The 27,500-nt window shown below is 37.1% G+C and overlaps 1 protein-coding gene and 1 long non-coding RNA gene across 37 annotated transcripts in view; one reads left to right on the top strand and one right to left on the bottom strand.

Moving 5' to 3' along the window:
* The window catches only part of FOXP2 (forkhead box P2), a 555,034-nt gene that overhangs the window by 8,955 nt on the left and 518,579 nt on the right, over positions 1-27,500 (bottom strand). For all 25 annotated transcript variants that reach the window (XM_077856082.1, XM_077856075.1, XM_077856072.1 and 22 more), the window contains 6 exons: positions 26,825-27,026; positions 25,623-25,699; positions 25,382-25,483; positions 22,855-22,976; positions 21,492-21,561; positions 20,552-20,715 (listed from right to left, as the gene is read on the bottom strand). In XM_077856082.1, the coding sequence (XP_077712208.1) occupies positions 20,552-20,715; positions 21,492-21,561; positions 22,855-22,976; positions 25,382-25,483; positions 25,623-25,699; positions 26,825-27,026 (737 nt within the window). The remainder of the gene's footprint in view (positions 1-20,551; positions 20,716-21,491; positions 21,562-22,854; positions 22,977-25,381; positions 25,484-25,622; positions 25,700-26,824; positions 27,027-27,500) is intronic.
* Positions 5,268-27,500, top strand: part of LOC144288538 (uncharacterized) — a 45,637-nt gene continuing 23,404 nt past the window's right edge. Inside the window, exons 1-8 of one of the 12 annotated variants that reach the window (XR_013356420.1) lie at positions 5,303-5,392; positions 6,225-6,328; positions 15,112-15,224; positions 16,130-16,225; positions 17,716-17,844; positions 19,054-19,165; positions 25,778-25,960; positions 26,044-26,212. This is a non-coding gene — a long non-coding RNA (uncharacterized LOC144288538). The other 11 variants (XR_013356422.1, XR_013356418.1, XR_013356414.1 and 8 more) reach the window with 11 other exon arrangements.

Genomic DNA, 27,500 nt, shown 5'->3' on the forward strand with positions numbered 1-27,500 from the left:
AGATATCTGGCACTGTTCTATGGGATTATCCTCAAGTCGATTAATATTATTTTGGGCATCCTGTATTTTAGTTACAGATGTGACCTCTTATGGTTAGTGTGCCTTAAGGATCAAGGCTTTGAGAGGAGCTAAGTGGTCTCCCTACTCTGATTCTGTTCCCTAATTCCCTGCGCCACGCTCACTGGCTCCTCAGTTGCAGTGTTGCCATCTCATGAGAATCCAATTCCTTTGGGTTTACTTTTTTGGGTTGGATTTTAATGGAATAAAGAAACTGTGCGAAAGTCTTGAGTTCTGGATAAAGAGCAACAGCAAACAAGAGGTATTTTTAAGACACAAACAAACACATGGAGGTAATTTTTGAAAAAGGATAGCAACAAAAGTATGTTCTGTGGAATTTTTTGAAGAATTTTAATATGCAAGGGGTATTTATTTCATTATGTCACTGCCTTGTACACAAATCTGTGTGACCTGAGACAGAGGATGAGACAAGATTAAGCCAAAAGCTCTGTCATTCTCAATAGGTAGGACTCAACGGACCTATGAGCAACAGCATTTCTGAATAATAACCTCTCTTCCAGACGCCAGATATCATCCTTAAAATATCAGGTTTACTTCCTACTCCAAGTCACTTTACATGCTTATTGGTCCAGGTGCCGTCCTCAAACCTCTCTGTGTACACAGAATCTGAACTTCCTCCCGGCTCTGTGTTTTACCCACGCACAACCTGTCTACTGTGCAAGGACCACCTTTTATATACTTCTAAAGACTTTGCTTGACCTGTCCAGTTTGCACTGCTCTCCCACTTTGCCCCTCCTAAACATCTTTTTTTGGTTAATCATTCTGGTGCTCAAAACTACAAAATCTTTGAATCCTAGGACTATATCTATTTATGAGAGACACAGAGAGAGAGGCAGAGACATAGGCAGAGGGAGAAGCAGGCTCCATGTGGGGAGCCCGATGTGGGACTCGATCCCAGGACCCTGGGATCACGTCCTGGGCTGAAGGCAGGCGCTCAACTGCTGAGCCACCCAGGCGTCCCAATCCTAGGACTATATCAAACATAATTTTATTCAATGCTCCTATTGCCCAGATTAGGAAAGAAGTCACTTTCCAAGTGACTTTCCAAGTAAGTACAGGTAGAGCCAGGATGAGTACACATGCTGGCTTCTGGAATGTTTCTTAGAACCTTGTTATTCCAGCTATCCCACGTTGCCTTAATCAGGTGCACTATGGTTCCTTTGAGCGGTGGCTGCACCTAGTCTTACCAACGAGGCTCTGACCTTCGCAGATCAGCAGAGCTATACATAGAGCAAACACCTAGTAAAGACGTGTTGATCGAATAAATGATGTGCCATCGAGTCACCAAGAGTTTCACTTGCACTAATTCTAAAAGAGAACATTTTGGGATGCCTGGCTGGCTCAGTCCATGGAGCATGCAACTCTCGATCTCAGGGTCATGAGGTCAAGCCCCACATTGGGTGTGGAGCCTACTAAAGAGAGAGAGAGAGAGAGAGAGAGAGAGAGAATTTCTTTCTGAAATTAAGTATTCTTGGAATCTTTTCCATCCAGAATTAGTTCATCAACAAGATATGAAACCTGGGAAAGATGTGAATAAAATTTTCCCTTAAGGTTACTGTATTAGGCTGCTAACTTACTAAAAAAACTAAAGCCAAAGCCAATAATTATTAATACTCAATTTTTAAAATATTGATTGCAACCAATGTAATACCTAAGAAAGAAAGAAAGAAAAAGCAACAAGGGAGGTTGAGTATCTCTGAGAATAAAATTGCTTGAAAGTTATAGGATCTCCATAAATGGATGAAGTCCTTTTCAGTAAAAATACAATTCTATCATGATTATCCCTATTCATAGGAAGTGTCTCATTTTTAGATCTCAAAGCGCTCCATGCTAACACTTGTTTTGTAATATGGCAATTGAAGGGAGATTGAACACAAGGAAACCATGTGCCTTCGGTGGGTTGCAGGACAAATGGGACATTAGTCTTTCCTGTGGCCATTAGCAATATCTTTCCCTGCTTGCACCCATTACAGATATGAGGCTCATTTAATTTATTTCTGTAAAAAAAAAAAGTGGGTATTTCTGTAATGTTCATTTCCTTAAGGTACCTCATGTGTTAACATCACTAAGGATAATTAATTCTTCTAGGGAAAATGTTCCCCTCCACCAGAGGAACGTTTCTGACAATTTGGATAAAATAAAGTATCCTTTTTAAATAAAAACCCTCTCTGTTCAGCGCTCACCAATTCTTCCTTCTGTATCCCCTTCTCCAATGAAATTATTTTACTGTTTTTAATTATCAGGGTGTATTAATATAACAAAATTATGTATTTAGTAGTTTGATTAACTTATACATAGAGTATAACGTAATACTAAATAGTTTAGGCACCTCATTTACAACCTTTGTTCATGCAGTAGTGGCTAAGTGGTTAATAATATAGTGGGCTTTGAGGATCAAATATTTGGGGTTTGAATCCTAGCTCCCTTACTTCCTAGCTACGTTGACCTTAGGGAAGTTACTTAACAACGTCTCTGGACCTCCTTTCCTTTATCATAAAGGAGGAATAGGAAAGTACCTATTTTATATAATTGTTATGAGGATGAAATGATTTTTTAAATATGTAAACCCGTTGGAACACTGCCTGAGTCATAAGTGATCAATAAATATTAGATACTGTCATGATATAATTACAACCTTAAATACTTTTTGGGAGAAGATATAGTATAGATACATGAATTATTTTTTGAGCACTATATGAGCTTAAAGCTTAATTAGCTCTAAAAATATTTTAGTCCTCTCCCAAAGTGAGATTTTTATTACTGTATCAGAAACGTCATACAAGATTGATATATGTGCCCCACATATCAGATGCCAGCATTAAGGTTATTAAAGTAACCCTAATAACAGCTGCCCTTCCTTAAAAGTACATTTAAGGTAATAAAATCCAGGGAACAAAATACCACCACAAATTCCTATAATTATTACCAAGAATTATTTACTAATAATTTCCTGAACACTAAACCACTAAGCCCAAAAGCTCTCAGATGTTACATCTCAGATGATTTTTATTTCTTTTTTTTGGTATTTTTTAAAGATTTTATTTATTTATTTGAGAGAGAAAGAGAGTGCACAAGCCAGGTGTGGAGCAGAGGGAAAGGGACAGTCTCCACGCTGAGTGCAGAGCCTGATACAGGGCTCAGTAGCCTGACGCTGAGATCACCATCTGAGCTGAAATCAAGAGTCCAATGCTTAATTGACTAGACCACCCAGGCACCCCAAATCTCGGATCATTTTTAGATCAACAGACAAAAGCCAATTTCAAAGTAGAAGGGCCGTCATTGAAAAGCTCTATACACAGAGCTCCTACACGCATTCTCCTCTGTCATCCACCTCAGGCTTCATCATTATTTTGTCAGTGAAATCATTAACATGCATGCATTGAATGGTCCAGCCTGCATCACATTTGCTGTGCATATTAGGGCTTAGGAAGTCTGATAATACATGTTGAGCTGGAGGAACCTTAAATAAATTAACTCAAAGTTGACTAAAAAGTGGAACTTTTCAGAGATACAGCAATATTTGTAGATCTGTTAGGAAAAAAAAATTTCTGCCAAAAATTCCTTCATGATTAAGCCATCATGTCTGTAATGATGTAAAGAGCCTCAATCTTGCTTTGACAGGAAGAGCCAATAACGTAACTATTATCTCTTAATGCCAATAATTAACTTAGCAAAAGTTTATTGAATACCTTCTATAGGTAAGGCATTGTGGGGGCATTAAATATCTATGAAAGAACTTAAAGTCAGATGTGGAAGAAATATGTACTCAAATAACTACAAGATGGCCCATCATAAGTGTACTAAGAGAAGGAACAATGAAGTGAGATGGGAGGACTTAATAGCTGGGAGAGATTATTTGCCTCGAAGAAGAATCCCAAAGCAAGTATACTCTTAATGGAATTATTTTAAGGTAATAAAGTAAGAGAAAGTTCAGATGGACCAAAGAGAGAAATCTTTGCCTATCTTGGTGATAACTCTTCCTGGGTTTGAAGGTGGTTTGGATATTCGTCATGCCATTCCCGCCCCAACTGATTTGAAATTTATGCACTGCTTCCTCCAGTGATGACTTGAGGTGTCTTACAGATTAAACTGCCCATCTTAATAGAGTCCTTAGTAATAAGTAAAGGAGAAGCTACTTCAAAGAAAATCAGTTGTTTCCAGGAATAAAAAAGATGATATACATTTGGAACATAAAAGATTTAGCTTTATGTTTTTAAACTTAAGGACATAAAGAAAGAAAAGCAAAATTAGTGGAGTCACTGATTTGTTATTGTCTTACTCATGAGATCTTGAATAAAGGATAGCAAAGAGACTTATTTTTAACGTATCTTTAAGGACGGAGTCTACAAAGTCTGGATTGGATGGTTTTCTAGCCATTCATTTATTTATTGGGCACCTAACAGAAGGTAAACTGTAACGGTCCTTAACCTGATAAATATGTTGCATTTCTTTAAGTGGATTTGGAAGCAAGTTCATCTTTTATTTTAAAGCAAATGATCCACTTGGTAAATAGAGGATGGATATTCTTTCTTTCCTTTTTTTTTTTTTTTAAGAGTTTATTTATTCATGAGAGACACAGAGAGAGGGGCAGAGACACAGGCAGAGGGAGAAGCAGGCTCCCTGCTGGGAACCCGATGTGGGACTCGATCCCCGGACCCCAGGATCACGCCCTGGGCTGAAGGCAGGTGCTCAACCACTGAACCACCTGGGTGTCCCAATAGTGGATATTCTTTCAAACTAGAATGTACAAATTCATTGTGAATGGTTTAAAAACTCTTCTTTCCACAAAATAGAAGAACTCTAATTCAGCTACGCTACATCTACCACTTCCTATTTACTACAGAAAAAGCAGTGACTTCCATTTCTTGCTTAAAGAAGGCATACCCACTTCCTAATTTAGTGTAATTTACACTTGGGAGAATTAGAATGCTATTTGGAAATTCTTTAGATAATCGGAGGGAAAGTATTTAGCAGTGGAGAGATGGAAAGTCTGTTGTTACTCCCTGAACAGAGAGTTACAAAGCCGGTAAATGAAATGGAAGAACTTCTACAAGGATAAAAGTTACTTCCTGTTATAAGTGAAAAGAGATCAGTTCAATAGACGTGATGTGCCCACCACTGAGCTAGGGGCTGATGTGGACAATGGTTTTCATGGAGTTTCCAGTGTCACAGAGGAGGCAGGACATATACACAAGAAACGCTGATCCCAGGCAGAATATGATATCACAATTGACAAAGTGTTAGGAAAGAGAGGAGGTAAATCCCAGCAATGCGATCAGTGAGTGCTTTATGAAGGAGGCAGGTGTCACTTCAGGTAGGCTTTGAAATATGTGAAAATGTTCATAATGCAGAGACAAGGCAAAGAGCCTTCTGAGTGGAAATGGGGAAAATGGATAATCTTAAATGTGTTGTGGGAACCCTGAGAGTGTGCAGAGGCCATGGAGAAAGGAGGGTTGGTAATAAAGAAATATGTTAGAAAGCAGAACAAGGTCAGATGGTGAAGGGCCCTTGAGTTGCATTTTATGGAGTTTAAAATTTATTCCCTGCCAGCTGAAGGGCTATTGATGGTTTCTGAGCCCGGCAGTGAAAAGACAGAAGAGTTTTTGGAGGACTAACTTGCAAAGCCTAGACTTTGTGTAGGACACTGGACGTAGGGTTACCAGTTAGGAGGTCACTAAACCAGTGTAATAAGATAATGATGGTGAGGAGTAAAGTGGAGGGGTTAGAAACAGTGGAGGGTAAGTAAAGAATTTAGGTTGTAGGCCATGGAGTAAAAAGACCTTGTATCCATTGCTCCTAAATCTAAATACATATGTGAAATGGTTCCCTCATAAACTCTACCGTGGAGCTGGAAGGTTGTAAATCTATGTCAAAAATTCTAAAAGTTAAAAGAGATGACGACTTGATGTAACTCACATGCAATTTTGATGAATCTTTGTCATTTTAATTGAGGAGAAGTTGATCCCAGAAAACTTGGATATTAGAAAGACCGGAAGATATTGAAAATGAAACCTTATCATCCTCTTTGTGATTGAGATGCCGGTAGCAGCAGTGACCACAAAAACTCATAAAGGCTGTTGATATTTCGCACTTAGAAATCTGGTTTATTTTTAATCTTTAGTCTGTGTTTTTATGTCATTTTAAAGGCTTCATCAAAATAAAAGCCTTCTGCACAGCGAAGGAAACAATAAAACTAAGAACAACCTATGGAATGGGAGAAGATATTTGCAAATGACAAATCTGATAAAGGGTTAGTATCCAACATCTATAAAGAACTTATCAGATTCAACACCCCAAAAATGAATATTACAATTAAAAATGAATAGAAGGCATGAATAGACATTTTTCCAAAGATGACATCCAGATGGCCAACAGGCACAAGAAAAGATGTTCAATATCACTCATCGTCAAAAAAATACAACTCAAAACTACAATGAGATATAACCTCACATTTTTCAGAATGGCTAAAATCAACAACACAAGAAAACTGGCTTTGCTGAGGTTGTGGAGAAAGGGGGACCCATCTTATACCGTTGGTGGGAATGCAAACTGGGACAGCCACTCTGGAAAACAGTATGGGGGTTCCTCAAAAACTTAAAAATAGAACTATCCTAAGATCCAGCAATTGCACTACTAGGTATTTACCCAAAGAATACAAAAATACTAATTCAAAGGGATACACACACGCCCTGACGTTTATAGCAGCCTTATGTACAATAGCCAAATTATAGAAACAGCCTAAGTGTTGATCAACTGAGGAATGATAGACAACACGTGCAATGGAATACTACTCGCATGTAAGAAAGGATGAAGTCTTGCCATTTGCAATGAGATGGATGAAACTAGAGAGTATGAAACTAAACGAAGTCAGTCAGTCAGAGAAAGACAAATACCATATGATTTCACTCATATAGAATTAAAAAAAAAAAACACAAAAAACAAATGAGCATGGGGAAACCAGAGAGAGAGAGAGAGAGAGAGAGAGAGAGAGAGAGAGATTGGTGGGCAGATGGGTTAAGCAGGTGATGGGGATTAAGGCGAGCACTTGTGATGAGCACCAGGTGTTTTATGGAAGTGCTGAATCACTAATTTTACAACTGAAACTAATATCATACTGTTTGCTAATTAACTGGAATTTAAATAAAAAAAGGAAAAAAAATCTTTTTTAAAACTGAATATCCAAGGAAAAGGACATAAAGTGTGACTACCTTCTCGAGTCCAAAAAATCTAGTTATTTCCAGAGATGAGTAACAAAAAAGAAGAGAGGTAAGCCTTTTTAAAAGTAGGTAACACATATCTGTGAGGGGCTTACTAAGAATCTCCAAATGGTGAATTTTAAAAATGTCCCTACCTTACCATCAACTCAGATACTGATGAACTCTAAGAGAGGGCTCCCAAGCCCTGTCATCCCGCAGGTACACCTCTCTGGGCAGGCTGCCCATAGCAAGGCAGAGGAATTCTCACTTGTTCTCTGAACCAGACCCATGCTTTGTATCTTAGTCACCTCTGCTCATAATCCTTAAATCCTTTCCACCTGTCCTTTCTTTCCTCATCTCTGCTTAATATTACGCTGAAAAATTTGATTACTATTTTTGCAAGCCAAACATGTCAAATAGCAATAATTTCATAAAGTTCACCCTACAAATCTACTTCATGTTAAGCCTAACCCCAAGCTACAACCCTCACAAAGCCTTTTCTGATTCTCTGTGTGGCTACACTTAAGTCTTTAAATTTATAGTTTGGTTGTAAGGCCCTATATTCCTTTACTTGGTCTCTCTCACTATCTATGTGCACATCCATCCCACTATTAGAGTTTTACATCTTTGTGGATTTAGTGGACCCTCTGCCCACTTTCAGCACAGTGTGATGCACCCAATAGTTGCTCATTAAATGTTTATTCAATTCGAATGAATGCAGCTCACCGCTGTTCTGTTCAACCAGCCAAGGCTCTAGTAGAAGGAAATGCCAAGTAGTAATTGATTTTTATGCTCTAGTTCAATCTTTTGGTTTTACCGCCCACACTCAGTAAATGGTATACACCAAAAACACAAACAGAGGACTAACCACATTGACAGACTGATTCATTGCCTAAAGAAATGTGTCGCTCCTTTAGTTGTGAAATTTGTAAGGACCCAAGGCACCAATGAAAGGCAGAAGAAATGTTAATGTTTGCCTATACCCTAAAGCAAAGAGTCAAATTATAATGGGGAAGTTTATCTTTTTAGATTGTGGTCACACAGTATATTCCCTAGAGGAATGTAAATTGTCTTCATTTGCTCCTTACTCAAGTAAAAGGTCCGATGAAGTGTTTCTGGTTTTTGTTTTCTTTTTAGAATAAGAAAGTGAACAAAGTTCTCTTACACTGAGACATTCAAAATGTATTTAAGTAAATGGATGTTAGACTACAGAATCAACGGTGTGTCCTTATTTAGATATTATCAGATGTAATAATTAAAATATTTATATAGTGTCATTATTTATGAGAAACTCAGTGGCATAATGTAAATTTGATCGAGCCTTTCAGAAATTCAATATTTACCAACACCATGAAGCTAATGATAAAATCTTAAATCTTAAATGCTACAGATGTCAACAAAGCTGTGAAAAAAATCTACAATTAATGGCTCATGTCTACAAGACAGGCAATATCGGGAAATGTAAAGTTAATTTTATCAAACATTTACAAGTCAAAACTAAACGTAAGAATAGATTAAAGTTGTTTTTTTGTGTTTTACTCATTATAGAAGATCCCCTTGTATCTCTTCTTTGGGTAATCCCAGTTATTTCAGAAAAACTGTAATATATTTCATAAAGCATACCTCCTAAAAGAGTAATAAACATTTTTTACAAAGAGGTATAATACATCTTATAAAACCCCTCTAAGAATATTTTCAATCTTTCCCCCTGCCCTAGCACACCAGAAGGATAAAACATTCTATCAGTAACTATGGGTCATTACTACAAAAAATGTAACTCCCAGGGTAATAGTCAAAAACCTATCCTCAGATATTAAGGCCCTAATGCTTCAATTTTACTATGGAAATTGATTTTATTTGGCCCAATATAGCAATCACTATCTAGTGAAATAAACTTATATATTCAGTTACTTTGAGAAAGATACCACACATACTGAAATATGTGTAGTCCTTTTTTTTTTAAGATTTTATTTATTTATTCATAGAGACACAGAAAGAGAGAGAGGCAGAGACACAGGCAGAGGGAGAAGCAGGCTCCATGCAGGGAGCCCGACGTGGGACTCGATCCCGGGTCTCCAGGATCACGCCCTGGGCTGAAGGTGGCACTAAACCACTGTGCCACCGGGGCTACCCCAGAAATATGTGTAGTCCTTAAACCATGTTTTACTTCTACTTAATTTAGTTTGGATATCTTTAACTTACATGGGATACATTGGCTAACTCCAACAGAAAATATTTATAGTCATACAAATAAATCCTTTATTTCTTATCATCATGTCCTAATTGTTGATTAATGACATTAAGAAATATCAGAGCACACAGATTATTGCTATAGGCTAATGCTGTCTATTGATTTGTATAGGTTTTGACTGTTTCACAAAAAACATCAATATTTTTCGAATTAAAAGGTAGTATCTGGATAAGATGGAATTTCCTTGTAGCTATCTACTGTGTCTATTCAGTTCTTGGCACAGAACTGTTGCATGAATAATGATAACCACTAGTATGTAAGCATTATAAAAAGTCAAAGTATATGATTAGCATTTTATCAATTTTATGTGTGTTTGAATAAAATTTGATTCAATTAGTTTGTATTTGCTAATGGCACAGCCCTCATGCTTACTACATAAATATCCTTGTTTTGTAGATGTAAAATGAATCCCAAAACATAAACACTGAATCCTTTATTAAGATGGAAAGATGTAGTTTCATGAGACCTGATTTTTGGTTTTGTCTGTTATTTTTGAGTAGCTAACTCACTATTAACTGATATCTTAGTAAATACAATCACATCAAAAAATAATTTTTAAAAAGTCAGGATTTTTTTCCCCCAAAGAAGTTTTACAGGAAAACTGGTGAAATAATTGATGTTCATTTAGAAAGCATTTGAAAAATGGAGATTAGGGAAATTCAATTTTACTCATTTCCTTCTAGTACATATACAAGGAAATGATATAATTATATTTGGAATTTAAGGGTAGCTTTATAAAAATTACAAGTTTAGTTATATCCATTTGTATAAAGTCATGTTAAAATGAGAAACAAAAAAAAAATAAAAATAAATAAAAATAAAAAAATAAAATGAGAAACAATTCATGTTTCTTAAACACTTGTGATATTTGGGGTAGGAAGTATTTTAGTTTAACATATCAAAGAAATAAGCTAATAAATAAAACTAAAGTTATAAAAGGAAAAGTTTGTTTTTAAAAGAGAATATTTTCTTAGTACTTTTTCAAGCGATAGATGATCTTAGGCTAATGTGAGTAATTAAATCACAAAGTTACTTACTTGTCATTAAGAAATTATTTATTTAATTTTACTTAAGATTTTATCCTTTTGAAATGATAATGTTCACTCCTTCCACTAAAATAGTGATTTTATATTTTAAATTAAGCACACATTAGAGAAATATTTAATTCTCTTATTTACAAAAGTCAATAAGAAGTCCATATAATTAAAGCTACTAGACATGGTAAATTCACTGTTAACTAATTAAATCATAAAACAGATCTTTACTACTATGGCTCAATTTTTCTCCAGTTTATTATTTTCCAAGATTTTCTCTTTTGTAAATTAAAATAACATTTATCACAAAGATTTTACTGTTGACTGAATTATCTTTATTTTGATTTGAACAAGTCTACACATAGCTGCCATTAGAACAGTACTCAGAACCACTACTCCAGAACTACCCAATTTCAACAGATAAAAATTCTGCTTATCTCCTGATGAAAAGAAAAATATTCCTCCTTCCAGAAATGTATAACCCTTAAGAGGGATAGAAAAATTGGAATGAGCAAATGATTCCTCATTCCACATGTACCTTGTATTATTTATTTTACTCGGAACATAATTAGAAAATGCCCTGCTCAATTTCCTATACTTTTTTGCCTTGGCTAAAGATAAACAGACAAATAGATTTTAATTTTTCATCTTAAGGTTGGAATACAACTTTAATCCTAGTATCTTTAATAAATCTTATATCTCCCCTAATCTGTCACCTAAAAAAACCACAGCCATTTAGTTTTTGATTGCACAGGAATATCATTTCCAGATGATTATAATAAAAGTTTCTCTTCTAAGATACATTGCCAGTCTTAAGGATGCAGTTTATAATTCTATCCTACATCCCAATGGGTCTGACCCTGAGATGGAGTTCCAAAGTTCTATTTAAAGTCAATAGAAGTTCTAAGAAATATAACAAAAAGGTGGATTAAGGTTAATAAAACATAATTTTATAAATTGCATGCATATATATGTATATCAAAATTTCTCTAAGATTCCCTGCCCTTACCTTCAGCAGTATATTGAAATTTATTCAAATTTATGCAACATTGTTTAAAGAAACTGGATTTTACATGATTTGAAGGCTCACTCCCAAATGATTTCAGATAGTTTTGCTGCAGTGCTCTTAAAAAAACATAACAACAAAATACATTATGATTTATCATTCTGTTTGATTTATAAAAGTAATAGGTGTGATCCAAACAACTGCAATAAAAATGAAAATATGGATGTAATTACTTTGATCTTGATGAGTACAAAAAGATTTTGCCCAATGTCAGAATCACACTGGTTGCCTATTGAGATACGGTTGGTAGTATTCCATTTTGTGTCTCATAAATGGAAGCTTTCCACAAACATTAGGCTATGGATCTAAAGATCCTTACATTTCTAATCTGTTGGCCAGTGAAACAAAAGACAGTCTAATTTACAGCTTGACACTCAGCCATAAGTCAGCTTTGGGCTGCTCCAGACCTCCTTTAAACCATTCATCCAAGATTTGTGTTTTTTCCTTGTTTCTTGGACTAAGTTTCAGCCAAAAACGTCAGGATGGATGTAGAGTACACAAAATGTATGTCCCTGTTCCGTTCTAATTCCTTCTTTGATAACTTGGGTTCGGGTCCTTGAAGACCTCGCCCTCAAAGTCCTTGTAACTGGGCCCTATGGCTGTGGCTAGCTCTTCCGGATGCGGCTCACCCATTTTCCTGGACTGCTGTCTGTTTCCCTTTGCTGAAAGTCCTGATGAGACACTGCCCACCCACTGCTAGCGCTTGATGAAGCTCTCTCCTGGATATCTTCGCAGAGCTTGCTCTCCACCAGGATTACATATATATGGTTCATGTCATTAGGTCCCTCTAATCTGTGAGACTGGCTGCTCTGCTGAAACTATTCCTTTGCTCAAATTAAATTGTAGGATGGACTCAATGTGCAGTTTTCTCCTGAACTATGCTAAGTTATGCTCTGTTAGTTCTAAGCAAGAGATTGAAATTGGGAGTAAAACCAATATTTACCTCTTATTCTAAATCTAGTATGTTTTGTCCTTTTTTTTGACCTGCTAATTAACAAAAGGATCTTAGATTTCACGTTGTGAATGTAAATTTTTCTATAGTCAGGTAACACTGTGTGACCAATGAATACTTTTGTTCCTGACTTTTAAATGTTTTGATGATGATGTTGAATCAACTAAAGAACGCTCATTTCCACTAGCTATATGAAACTCTCTGGTCATCTGTTGCTTAAACAAATTCATAAATTCTGCCGTAATGATGAAAACTGCTTATGGAACGTAGAAATCGTGAGATAAAGTTTTAAACTGCATTCTGTGGTGCCAAAGTATTCAAGCATATTGTGGTACTTATGTTAATGATCGATTTTAAATTCTGTCCAAGTAGTTAAAATACATACAATTTTAACATATATGAAAATGTAATTGTTCATGGAGAGTAATTTCCCATTAAGTAATATTCTGAAATTATAGTTGACTTTACATAATAAATCTTTTTTAGTCGTAAAACGCCTATAGTCACCAAATATATGTCGACTCCCCAAGCCCTATGTCAAAAGCTGATGTTAAAATACCATATGGGTATGTAAAAATCTTCTGTTTTCCCTGGTAGTAGAAGTAGGAAGAAATTAATACTGAATAGCAATATTCACTTTTTAACAATTCAGTCAATGACATTTTGACCCTTAGAGAAAGGAAATTTCTAAGGCTCAACCAGTGTTAGTGCAAATGAAGATGTACCTTCTAACAAAGTATCTTCTTTAGATATGAAACAGAAGCAGTAAGCTACAATACCGTCAGCTAAAAGTTTTCTGACACACTTTGCCTAAATGGTGGGGATTCATACCATGGATGTCAGATATCATCTATATAGTTCTATAAAAATCCTTCAAAACCCTATAGGAACCCACAAATTTCCACAATTGGCACGGTAGGGATACAACACCTTTTAGCTGAAGGCACTGTACCTCTGGGAGGATCTTTTTATTAAGAGGAACTAGAATGAGTTGTAAGTGCCACATATGGGGACCGGAATAATGTAAAAAAGAACAGCAGCCACTGAGCCACACTTGTAGCACTTAAAAAAAAAAAAAAAAAGATGAGATGATAAAGAGCTGGCATAATCATAAGTTCTGTACAATCACTTTGGAAAGAGATCTCAAAGCTAACTAGCAAAGTTAATGAAAAGTTCAGAGATTAAATAAAAATGGAATTAAACCAGAATGAAAATTATGAGACCCAGAAATGTTAGGACTAAAAAAATAAAATAAAATAAAGGTGACTAAAAAGTTGTGAATTAGAAAATCTGCAAAACAGCTCTGTAAAGCAAGGGTAAAAAAGCTTTTATGTTTAGGGCTTCATAATGCCTCTTAATGATGCAAAATATCAGCAAACAGTGTGGGTTTAAAAGGCATGAAAACAATGAAAGGCAGCACTCTACTTGCTCAAGTTGTCTGTCACTTTCAACCGCTCGCCTCGGAAATACAGAGCCACTCCAATTTTAAATGCTTTTGTCCACAGAGAGATCTAAGGTCTGTAGGGATTTTATATAAAATATCACCAACTAAAGGTGTAGGGTCTGCAAATTCTACATGTACCTAGAAAGAGCAATTTAAATTTTCAGGCAGCCAAAGAGAATAGAAGGAGGAAAGGCAGTATTATGTACATGAAAATCTTCATAATGCCTCAGAACAATTCACAATTTATATTAAGATTTTCAATATTATTTTACAAAATGGGAGTCTGGTGGTCCCTCTTAGCTGTCTTTGGTTGCAAAATATCATTGCCAGGACAGACTGAAGTTTATTGCTGGAATGATACAACTGAAGTTCTCGAGAAGGGTGTTGTAACGAGGACTGGGACATGTGATGTATAGAAAGTTCTGGGGCACAGAGAATATGCGCTCAACACGTTGATCAAAAAGATTAATGTGACCCCCACTGCAGTCCCGAAATAATACTACAGTACTCTTTTCAAGTGATGCTTCAGCTTTCGATTCTCTTACTCTAAAGTTTTGGCTTCTAAGGACACAACAAATTTATTTTCTAGTCTTATATGAACCGTATTAACATTCTGATTCTATATAAAGGATCCTTAACTCTCACATTTCAAATATTTGCTTTAATAAGAGGGGGAAAATATAATAATCACCTGCAACTAATATAGAATATTAGCAAGTAGAACTTTGAAATGACAGAGGCAAAGAGGATTCAGGGATGACATGTAGGAAATGATCTGAAAACTCAACAGGAGGAGACTCTAATAATCAGAGAGGAGAATGATGTGACAATGGGAGGCTTTGTGCGTAAAGCCCTCAATACAAAACCAGTTCAGGGAGAGCACTCATTTTGATCTCCAGAAACAAAATTTGAAAATATAAAAATAGGAATCTCATTTAAACATGTTTCAAGAGCAAAAAAGGCAAATCTGAGCCAACTTATTGAGAGTGAGGAGAAACAACTGATTAGTAAAAAAGAGAGAGAGAGAGAGAAACAACCAAGTTGAACTAAATATGGCAGGTAGATCATTAAACTTCTCTTTTTGCTTCAGGTTTGGAAGAAGACAGGAAATGGACGGATTATACCAGAAGTGAGTTCACCTTCCAGCTCTGCTCTCAATGTTTTCTAGTCTTTTCAGTCAAGTCTAACACATTGGAGAAGACAGTAAGTTCAAATGATTTCCCCTTGAACGCAGCATCAATCCTCTGTAAGTAGTCTTTTTAAAAGGCAAATATTGATAGAAAATAGGATTCTAAATTAATTTTACTCATACTTTGCAGAACTTGGAGACGTCAATAAGTAGTGAATATTGGCACTGAGATACATAAGGATAAAGTATTCTAAAATTGTGATGATACACAGTTCAGGCTTTTTTTTTTTTTTTTTTTTTTTTTTTTTTTTTTTTTTTGAGAGAGAGAAAGGGAAAGGGGGAGGGCAGAGGGAGAGAGAGGCTGATGCAGGGCTCGATCTCACAACCCTGAGATTATGACCTGAGCCGAAATCAAGAGTCAGACACTTAACTGACTGAGCCAACAGTGCCCTACAGCTCAGACTCTTAAGGGAAGTACTCTTTCCATTTGTTCAGATCAAGATGGCTCTAGGACTCTTGACAGCAGTAGAAAATAGAGATTTAAAAAAAAATCTATTTGATTGAAAAGACTCAAAACAAGTTTAAAAAAACTTAGTATGTAGAATCTATTATCATTCAAGCGGGCTTTAACCTTTCCTACTTTTTGCTAAAACCCCTTGAACATTCGATTTGATTAATAACGCATTAATTTCAGTAATTTTTTTTCTTTTTAAATTCACCTTCAACAAGATAAATAAAATTTAACAAGGTCTGGGAGGATAATCACACATGAGGTGAAGGGGCCTGCTACTTACTATTCAGATAAATTTGAAGAGTTATAAAATACATATAAACTAAATAATGAAAATTAAAAATAAAACTTCACAAGTGCACTCTACCAATATTTAGAAAGATCTCTTAGCTCCCACATTAAGATGAACACTATATTTAGTTATCTCTTCTTCCTAAAAATCCCTTGTTCTCCCCCTCCTTCCTTCAGAATCCTGGATTTTCCTCTTGTAGGGATTACTTCATGAAGTCAAATCATTTCAAAAAATTCATCTCCCATTTGATTCTTCATAGTCATTATCATAAGGTAACTGAATACTTACTTTGTATGCTCTAACGTGTCAGAGGTTTCCTGTACTATAATACGTCTAAAACATAGTTTCTGACCTTTAGCTGGGTCCCCATCTCTGCAAAGTGAGCCTGCAGCAGGCATGAATGCACATGTGCTCACACGCAGGCTGTGTTAGTTGCGGACAATAGTCTGTGCATTAAGCTGTCCAGAAGTGTGGAACAGAGTGTGGGTCCTGACAGCACAGTTACTCAAGAAAATAGGACCAGGCCCTTAAAGAAAGATAGAATTTAGGTGGGGGAAAGAGGATGAAAAGCCAAAAAAAGGGAAAAGGCAGGCAGGCAAGTACACAGCGAAAGCAAAATGAATGCACTGGTTTGGCAAAAGCTGTCATTCAGGGCATTCTACGAGTTAAACTTGGGAGTGGAGACAAAGTATTAAATGTGAAGCATCAATTGTAGAAAATAGATGATAATTTGGTATCTCCTCTTCTCCAAGAATAATTTATAGGAAGCACTAACCCATAGCTATTCCACTCCTCTAAAGCTTCAAAACATCTTCTCTACCCATCCCAGGGATACTTCTGTTTTCTACTATGTTACCATTTGGATTTGGATTTTATCCTTTTGGAACTGAGTACAAAGGGCAAACAAACAAACAAACAAACAAAGTTTGGTTTCCTTAATCTAAGGACGTTTATGTTCTTGGATTCAACAAGTAAAATGCCGAACACATAATTTTCCCTCTTGAGCCATGTTCTCTCTTGCAACTTCTATTTCTCCTTGGGAGCTTCCAAAGTTGCTATGACTTTTCCTTATTTTCCTCTTTGTCCCCAGCATTCAGTGGGTTGTCTTATCTGGTCTTTTTTTCCAGAGCACTTCTTGCAGTGGTTCCTTGCTCTCTGCTCCCAGTCTAGTACTTAGGTCAGGTACTACCTACCACAAGAATTAATCTTCTGTTCTCAGTATCTCCCAGCTCCAGAATATCCTACCATCCGTGAGTTTCATCTGCACACGTCCACATCACTCTTCCTAGAGCACAGCTCTGACATTACCAGGCTTCATACTCACTCAAACACCACAGCTTGATACGTAAGACACGCAGCAGTCTACTTCCACCACTTCATTTATTCTAAATTCTATTTTTTCTTTTTATATTCTGAATTCCTATCAAACCTAATGCTCAATGTCTTCTAGGCATATATCATGCATTACTGTTCTCGGTGGGTATTATTCACCTGAATTGTTAATTATCTATAACCTCAGATAACATTTTTTTTTCCCCCTGAAAAAATCTCTTATCCTGCTGACTCGGAGTAACCTGCTCCCTACCATAAATTTCTGACTTATATTGTTTCCTTTTGTGGATCAGCTTACTTCACGAGTTATAAGAGGAGGGTGAGAGGAAAAGGAAAGGAATGGCCAAGGAAACTAACCATATGTTTATGGTCAAGATATGCCTTAAAAATGCATTAAAATGTGAACTAAATCTTAATATTGTTTTTTTAGTTTCAGAGAGTAACAACGAGATATTACAAGATGTAATATAACTAGTGACTGTGTCCACAGCACTATGAGAGGCACGGGGAGGAAGTGTGATCTTCCATACACTCATTTCATTTGAAAGACTCCTATGAGGTAGGTATTATTATTACCTACCTCATTTTGAGTTGAGAACACTGAGGAGAGAAATGAATCCTGCTCAGCTACTAAGTGCTAAGTCTGGGGTGAGAACCTCTACCACCTGTCACAAGAGCCCGTAAACTGGAAGCGGAAGGCCTTTCTGCCTCTCCCTCACTATTCCATTAGTATAACTGCTCCCCTTCAGGAAAACAGGGACCATGGCTTCATTTCAGGGCACATAAGCGTGCAATTTGAGTGTTCTCTAACAATTCCTCCACTTCTGTTTAATTTTCAAAATACTTTGAAGTGCATTTAATTACATGCATCCAAACTTTGGAGTGAGAGAATCCGATATTTTTCCTTTGCCTCATAATGTACATAAAGTGCTTAGCATTCTTTAAGTACAAGGATATTAAAACTCTATAAAGATGAAGATACAGAATACTGAAGTGACATGCCATCAGTAGTATTTGACGTCTAACATACAAAAAATTAATAGCAGCAGAAACAGATTCAAAGAATGAATGACAATGTTCTGCAAGATCATTAAGATTTTGATTACAATTTATATAATTTAGGAAAAGACCCCATTTGGTCTTCTAATTTTTATCTTTTCTGGAATCTACTTCCAATAAGCCAAGGGAAGCTTTCCTTATATCCCTCTATGGAAAATACATGTAAATATTTTTCACATGCACTAATTCATAGGGGCAGAAAACACATGATACATTGGCCATGAATATTTTAGGTTTATAAACCCATAGTGGCAGGACATCAGGCATTAAATCTTTATTTTTTACACATTATTTTACACATCCTATTTTTTTCACTGAGATATTTCACAAGTAAACGGAACTCAATTAATACTATGATGAAGAACTAAAATAGCCATTGCCAAATGAAAAAATACAGCGAACCTGGCAATGCCATCCTTTAGCCCAATTATTATCTCAGGTTGTAAAAGAAAATGTTTAGCAAATGACTTGATTGAATCATCATTATTATTTTTTAAATATTCTTATCACTGGACACTTAACACTTCAGAAAACACTCCTTTACGTATCCTCTCTGTATGGTACGCAACCACCACTCCACACTGCATGTCAACACGGGGAGTTATACCAGCAGCTTAAACACGTGCATTATGAATGGCTTTCATTTTTCTGAAATAGGTCTTTTTTAAAGGGGGGAACACAGGATCTAACTCTTGTTTGCTCTTTAAAGTTTTATTGTTTTAGCATTTTATACAGAGAGCGAGCACCAGCATACTCAGGAGAACTGCTAAAAGTAAAAGGCCTCAAGCTACCCACTGCCTGGCTGATAGGATAAAGCAGAGGTATAAAAACTTTTGTCTGATTGCTCACTTCCCTTGTTTTAGAGTACTGCTATTCTCAAGAGCATATATTCATGTTCTTTCTACTTTGAGTTTTATTACTTCTTTTGTATTATTTAATACATCTAAAGACACTTCCAAAAGACAAATTTTTCCATTTTGAAAAAGTAATGGTTTGGAACCTGATAAAACACATTAATGTTCACAGTGTGTTTTTTGCAAAGGTGATAGAGTAAAAGTGCTATAAAGCAATTAGGTGCATGATCTTAAAGACATTAATATGTCAAATAGAATAAGATGTTTAAAAAGTCAACAAAAATAATATCCTAGGAAAGGTCAAATGGAAATAGGCACGTATAAAGACCACATTTCTCACCCGGGTCTTTGACTACATCCTTAATGTAGAAACGGGAAAGAAAATATAAAAATGAGAGAAAGTACTATCCTTACCTCAATAACTTGAAATTAGAAGTATATGCTGTTTAACTCCAGGAAGTATGGACATAAGCGTTGACTCATCCTAATAACTGGATGGTGTAATATGCTTCATTATTCAGATTATAATTTTTTCCCCTTGAATTCTAAGTTCTAGCAGGGTCAATACTTTTTAGTAAACAAGAAGCTGATATGCTTGGCCTATTGAACAAGGCCAGGCATTTTTTAAAGTGTCATACACATTTCTGAAATCCACAATACATCAATTTTTAATATATCTACTCTCTCAGCTCCATTAAAAAGATGGTAGGGGAAAGATTTTAGAGTAATTAATGATATAGTTAGCTGCTAAATATTAATAGGAATCGTAGTCTTGCATAAAATATAACATATAAACCTTGCCAATACAGACGCACCAGTAATTAAAGTTGAATATGTAATTACACTGATTTATAAGACAGGCAAAAAGTTACACTTTACTAGCTTCTATGTAAACTGTGGGTAACAGTTAAACTTTGCATTTTACGGTTTATAAAAACGGGCAGTATCTTGACTACAGTTCATAAATGGTTTAGAGACCTGTAATAGTAGTAAAAATTACGACAACTTACTCCATCGTGAATATTTTTATTGCACCATACAAACCAAACTGTGATAATGACCCATAAGATGTGGACTCGTCTTAGACACTGCTCTACCCCCAAGAGAATGTTAGTAGGACTAAGAATCTGTAGAGGGCTGCTGGTACGATAATTATGGGACACTGGAGAGAATCTAAAAGATGCATTAAAACCGATTTTGATACACTTTCCAGTATCACGGACATGGGGCAATTTAACTCTGCTTAACACCAGTGTTTTGTACTCATATGGCATCGACCCTTCAGGGGAGTCCTGCATGTCAGAAGCACACGCGTCCAGGCCCTTCCCGCAGCCGGTCGGCTAGCCCACTTACATGTGCGGCTGCGGCGAGCAGCCCGGACTGCTGTTCCCGTTGCTGTCGATGTGGTCCAGCGAGCCATTGAGGTCTTCGTGGACGGCCTGAAGCAGGCCGCTGGAGGCGTTATTGATCAGTCCCGGGTTACTAAGCAAAGGTAAACTGCTCTCCGCCAAGGCAGCCTAGTGAAATGAAGAAGGTGTAAGGCAACTTTGGAGATGCCCTTTAAAACATATATATTTTTAAAGATCTATCTCCTGTGAATAGGTTCGGATCACAATGTGGACGTCTTAGAAGCGTTTAAAGAAAATGTACAGGAAGGATGCCTAGCTGGCAACTTGTGGCGGAGATATCAAGAAAATTAAGTGTGATGCGAAAGTGTAAACACAAGCTCCGCCAACAAACTTTTTTTTTTCCCTCGTGTTTCAGCCTTTTGCAGAAGGAACTGCGGTATTCTCACATGTAGTGAAAAGCCCCAACACAGAAGCAGTCGCTCTGCCTTTTAAAAAATGACCAGGACTTAGCTCAAAATAAAGAAGTCCTGACATTTGCCTCCTCTGCATAAAAATTATATATTATAATTAAACTTTAAAGTTTTTGCCACAAGCACCATGTTCCCCAACACTATGATGTGAAATCATTTATGACAGCCTGGATAAATATTAATGCATAGCCACATGCATTTGCAAAAGCTTCTATCAATCTAGCATTTGCAGGAAAACCGAGTGTTCCAGATTTTGCCACAGGGTGTCCTTCTTGCTTCTTCACATCAAAAGTAGCTTGAATTAGAACCAGTGCTTTCTACAGTACTAGGTACTACAACTTACTTGGATGATAAACCAACTCTTAAGAACAATCATAATCCCATCGAAATACAAAGCATGCAGAACAAAACAACAACAAAAAGGCAAAACATTCAAACACAAGGACAGCGGCAAGGTGCCTTTATTGACATTACCTGCAAACTGGCATTGAGAGCTGCTCCATAGCCTAAACTGGTAGGTATATTTTTTACTAAGGTTGGGCTTCTGGAAGAAAAAAATATAAAGACCATCTATAAGTCAAAATAGAAAATATGTGGATCTCACAAATCCTAGCTACAAAGATAGGTTCCAGACTGCTGTCCCACACTGCTAGGCCAGAGCGAATGTATCTAAGGCCACAGAAATGAGGCGATAGATTTCAAATATGTAACTCTCTACGTATTATATAGCAACCTGGTCCAGGAAGGCACAAACTTTAGACTAAGATGTACAGGCAAAGTGGGGCATGACCTTGAGCATCCCCTAACCCTGTTTCTGGCTATGTGAAGGTTTTATTTCCAAGAAGAACAACATTCATATAAAATTTTAAAAATGTAAATATACAACACAATTACCAATTTGATGCAATCAGGAAATAATTAATAGTTAATTTCAAGAACACCACGAATTAACATAACAAATTACCATAGTTAATTAAATGACAACATAATGGATTAACTATTTCTTGAATGTAGAAAATAGCGCATCCTTGACTACAGAAATCAAAAGTGAAGGACCCATAGTAGGTAAATGCATTAAAGCCTATGTCTTCACAGAATGCAGGGGGGGCGAGGTGGGAGGGGGAGGGAAACGCTACATGGAGTTAATACATTAGGCACAAAATGTGTTCTATTCTATTTCTGGCTTAAGTTTGGTAGTCTTGTTGTCTTGGAAAAAAACAGTGATTTCAAACTTCCTAGCCAGTGATTTTTCTCACTCTACAAGATGATCATATCTTGATCATCTTACTAACACTAACACGTAGCTGGAGCGGTTGCGGAAAAAGCAGGGTGGGTCCTAGGAATAAAGTTTGGTCTGGAAAATACAAAGAGTATTTAGGAAACAAAATCACTAGTTCTTTAATAACATCTTTTCATAAATTCTTCATCAGAAAGGCACTTTCAGGAAAACCAGTGCCTGCAACATCCGCTTGATTTCAAAGTAGCCTTTTGTGTTCTATGAGAGGCGATAGTATCGTATAAATCCGGGGTGGGATCCATCTCCAGGAAACATGTTCCATAAGGAAACACATTTTTTTTTTCGATGCAAGTAGAATGCTGAATGGGTTGCACAGCAACCAAAACAGTCCTGCGATGATTTTTATGGAAAACATGGGTCGGATGGATAACTGTTGATGTGCACCGTTTACAGCTAGATTGAAAAAGCGGTTCACTGACAAGGGACATTTAGCATGCCGTTAGCTGACTGTCTCCCCACCGCACCCCACCCCCCACCCCAACTTAAAAGTGTTCACTTTTTCTGGGGAATGCAGGGATCCCAGAAGCATCCCAAACGTACCCTGTTATCTTTTGTGACCTTCGCTTCTGGTACTCAACTTCATCCACAGTCCACACCGCCCCTTTAACGTTTTCTACCCGAACAAAACACTTGTGCAGGCTGAGGTTATGACGTACGGCGTTCTAAATCACACAGAAGGGAGGGAAAAGGCGGCAAAAAAGAGTACTGCTTAATAAGGCAGCCACACAGACTGCATTATCGATCTTCCTTAATCAGGGAGAAAAATCTTAACATGTTTAAGCGCTAAAATCAAAATATGGCATGATATTATAAACCCCAAACTTACAAATTACTGGAATCTGCAGTTTGAACTTTGTGATAAGAGAACCTTCCAAGCTATTTTAATAATAGCTGTGTCAAAACCTCCCTTTCATTGAACTGGTCTAAATTGCAATATCTGTACAAATTACAGTATCTTTGAAAATGCCAGAACAATTAGGTCAGCTCTGTTGTGTCCCTGATCAAGCACTCAGGGATGGTTGAAATGTCCAAAGGAACCAGTCCTGCTTGAGGTATTAAAATGCTAAAAAGGCTACAGTGACAAGTGTTAATTTTGCACAAAGCTTTATGCAAATAAGCTCAAAGGCATTCTTTTCATCCCTATAATAATGAAATGACAGAGTTTGTTTATTCTGTATTATTAGATGACATATGCAAGTTACAGTGTAATGTTCCGCCTGCACAATAAGACACACTTAGGCTTTTTTTTTTAAATTCCCAATAAAGTTTTTGTAAATGTTAAACTCAATTGAAAGTCATTGGTGGAACCCGAGAGTACATTTTCTTCCCATAATGATTATGCAAACAGATGTTGTTGGCAGCTTTGTATTAGAGTAATTACTCAAAATTAACATTTTTAAATCAAATTAAGTCATTCCTAAAATTTTAACTATAATAAATATACGCTAGACAACATAATTTACCTTGAGTATTTTCCATGAATCAAATTATACATCTAAGCAAATATTTCTTCCTGTCAAGGTATACTGTCATATAACTATCAAGTGCTCAGAAATAACCTAATTCTTATTTTACGAATATAAAACAAAGTAATTTTGATGAAGATTTCTTTCTATTTGCACAAAGGCAAGCTTCTGGCTTGCTTTAAGAGAAGAATTCTTAAAAAAAAAAAAAAAAAAAAAAAAAAGCATAAGCAGATCTAGCATCTGACCTGAAATCCAAGGATTTGATTGATCTTAATGCCCATGGCTCTGAATATGATAATTTTAATATTAATGAGCAAATGAGCAGTTTTATTATGCATGCGATATAGTTAGAACTAATAAGCTGTTCAGAATGAGTTTTGCTGGATCCCCGAGCTGTGGAGATGAGACCAAGCTAAGATATTAAATCACCTTTCATTTCTTTTAAAATTTCTTTCAGTAAATCAAATGACGGAACATTCAGTACATCCTCTAATGAGTAACAAAAGAAAATGTAAACCTTCAACATAAATATTACTTACTGAAAAACCTCCCAAACATATATTGTGCAGATTATTGCTGACATTTTCTTTATATAAAACACATACCAAGTCACTGTGCATAAATAAAACAATTACCTTCATTTACAGTACCACATACTGTAGCAACTAATAACATCTAAACATTTTGTAAATTAAAAGCATTCTGAGCCTCACACCCATATATCTGTAATCGCTTGCCAGATTAATTTGCATTTTAAATCCAAATTAATTCACTTTAGCATATCTCACAGTCTAAAATTCTTAGTATGCTGATGAGTGCTTTGCTGCTTCTATTCTTCTCAGCTACAAACATTTTCCCCTTTTGTACCAAATGGCTTGTGGCTAATTGATGTTTCTGACTGCTTTTTGAAATGAAAATAAAACAGTTCACTTAGTCTGCGCTGAGTGTCCTTATCTTTCCAGACGTTGCTCTTTTCCAAAAATAGATGCACAGAACTAACATTTTTTTTAGCTCCTTGTAGGATCCAGACAATGAAGTTGTTTGGACAGGGATATAGATGAACCCTTTTGTCTAAGTAAATAAACTGCATTTATGTTCTGACAGGATAATATTCACTTTACTTTCTTTTAGTTCCAGCTGAGTGGCCATGGCCCTCACTCCCGTGGCAGCTCCAGTCCGTAGGATGAGGCATGATGTGTACAAAAGGCGCAGACCAAGACAAAACCTACAGCCTCCATTTGTTGCACAAGCCAAACAGACATTTTTCAAACTAATTAGCCAATAATATGCAAGAGAAAAAGTAATATCGTGCGACTAACAAAGGTGTTGATGATTGAGTGCTCACACTGTAATTAGTGTGTCAGGCCCTCGTTTCTCTGCCAAGCCTCAGCTATTAATTGCACCAAATTAGAAAACTATATCAGAGGCAAAATTATTCTTTCACTTGTCATTTTGAGAGAGGGAATTCATTCCATTCAAGAGGCAGGTTAAAAAGAGGGGAAGCAGATACTAATCTGCTTATGTCATGTAAATAAATGTTCCTAGTGCTATCTGGAAGGAACTGTGGGAGGCATCTTCAAACTGCTCGGGAAAGTAGTTACCTTCCAAGTTGCTGCATTTCGCCTGAAGTAAGCAAATGTCCGTGTAAACCAGCTGTAAATTTCATTAAGTGTTAACTGCCTGTCAGATGACTCCATGATAGCCTGAAATGAGACAAGATACATAGTGACATAAAATAATGGTTTACTAACTAGGCTGGATGACACTTTCTCATCCAAGCCTCACTTTAAGCATTAATGAATTTTAATTTAATCAGGCAAAGTTAATTTTCCTTCGACTTACCTGCCTTATGAGAGTTGCATAAGTAAATGGAGGTCTGACATCTGCATTTTTATAAAATTCGTAGTTTGGGGCAATCTCTATAAAAATAAAAGCTAGGTGTTAATTCTGCTAATAATTCACAAGGCATATAATTGATTTTTCATATTTTCCCCTAGTATTGGTGAAGTGATTCAGTGAGAGAGCCACTGACTAGTGAAAGCACAAAGCATGACAGTGGAATTGAATTATATGGAAAAGGCCATTTCTGACGTCAAGTGCAAATGAAGCGTCCCCTAGTTGTTCGCGGTCCTTCAGGAGCTGTGCGACCAGCTGGCCTGAGGATTTTTTCCAACAGCCAGGTCCTCTTTTAAGCGGGTGGTTTAGGCATGTTCTTACATGGACTTCTGCCCCCCTGCCCTAATCTTTGCTTTTGCTCGTATAGGACTCCCTGAAGAACAACAGGATCATCTCTCTCTCTCGGCATCTGTGGCCATCTAACAAAGGAAACGTGAAATCCTCACAAGCGCCCATGTTGAAAATAACTTCACTTTTTGTAAAAAAAAAAAAAAAAAAAATCAACAACAAAAAAAACCGGGGGGGGGGTGCCCTCTGGGTTAATAACTACAATGTGTGACTGTGATTATCCAGATGCCCCTGGGCAGGGGGTGAGGGGACGGGGGTGGGGGGGGAGCAGGAGGGGGGACGAGAGGGAGAGAAGGGACATTTGTGTGCCATGCAAACTTGGCCTCCCGTACGCATCTTAAGCAAAGTGTGGGCATCAGGAGCTGTGGTGGCACCTTGGCAAGGGCTGAGTCGTGGAAGGCCTCAAGTGTCTTGCGTAAAGCATCGGTGCTTCGCGTCCGTCCTCCTAGGGCTCCTCCCCTAGCGTCACTCTCACATGTTGTCTGGCTACGGTCCGGTCCTCCCTCGGAGATCCAAGGGCCTCCCCGAACCTCGAGGTGACCGTCTGGGCTATCCTGACCACACACCTCTCAGGGTCTCTAACGGGGAGAGCTCCCTTTCCTGAACAACCGTTCAGAACGATCCATCATGATGTGCTCAGGGAATCGCCCCTATCCACAGTTACCAGGAATAAAACAATTATCACTCCATAAATCATGACTTGAGTTTCCATGTGCTCTGGAATGGCTCATGTACAGTTGCTTCGACTACAGTTTTCTTCTCCCAAAGTAAAAGAGCTCTACTGAGCATTCATATCCTACCTGATGACATGGGAATGTTGTATTTGTCTGAATGTCGCCTTCGTATGGCTCCCACATTGGGCACACTGGCTGGGGTGATTACTGAGGGTCCCTGGGTAATCGGGGTGACTGGGGCCGTTGGTGTGGTAGGGGTTTGAGGTAAGCTCTGTGGGGATGTCTCCAACATGTTCTTCGACATGGTGACACTAGACACCAGATTTAGCTGCAAAGGCCCAAGAGAAGGGCAGGAAAAAGGTAGAGACAAGAGAAAAAGACTTAAAAAGGTTTGACAAATGAGAGTGGATTCACTTCTACAGCTGTGTTGCCACTAATAAGCTGCAAAAGGAAGCAGCCAATCTCAACTAATTACAGGATGAAATTGTATCATAAGAACTCTAATTAGAGGATGCTGTTAGAGGTTATCTAATAATCTCCTGCAATGTTACTTAGGACTAACTCCTTCTTGTCCTACCAGACTTCAGCGAAAAGTATATTTCCTTAAATAAAAGCCAATTGCTGATTATTGACTGCCCCTGTTGTTAAACAGGTCTAGCCCCCGGTGAGGCAACAACAACAGCAATAATGAAGGATGCAATGTTTCCAACCAACAGGACTTCAAGGAAGTTGCTATTCTGTTGCTGCCAGAATTTTTTTTTTTTTTCCATAGTCCCAAATCTCAGCTGAGAGGCTCCAGCCA

Source organism: Canis aureus, chromosome 18, assembly GCF_053574225.1.
Source record: "Canis aureus isolate CA01 chromosome 18, VMU_Caureus_v.1.0, whole genome shotgun sequence".
Lineage (NCBI taxonomy): Eukaryota > Metazoa > Chordata > Mammalia > Carnivora > Canidae > Canis > Canis aureus.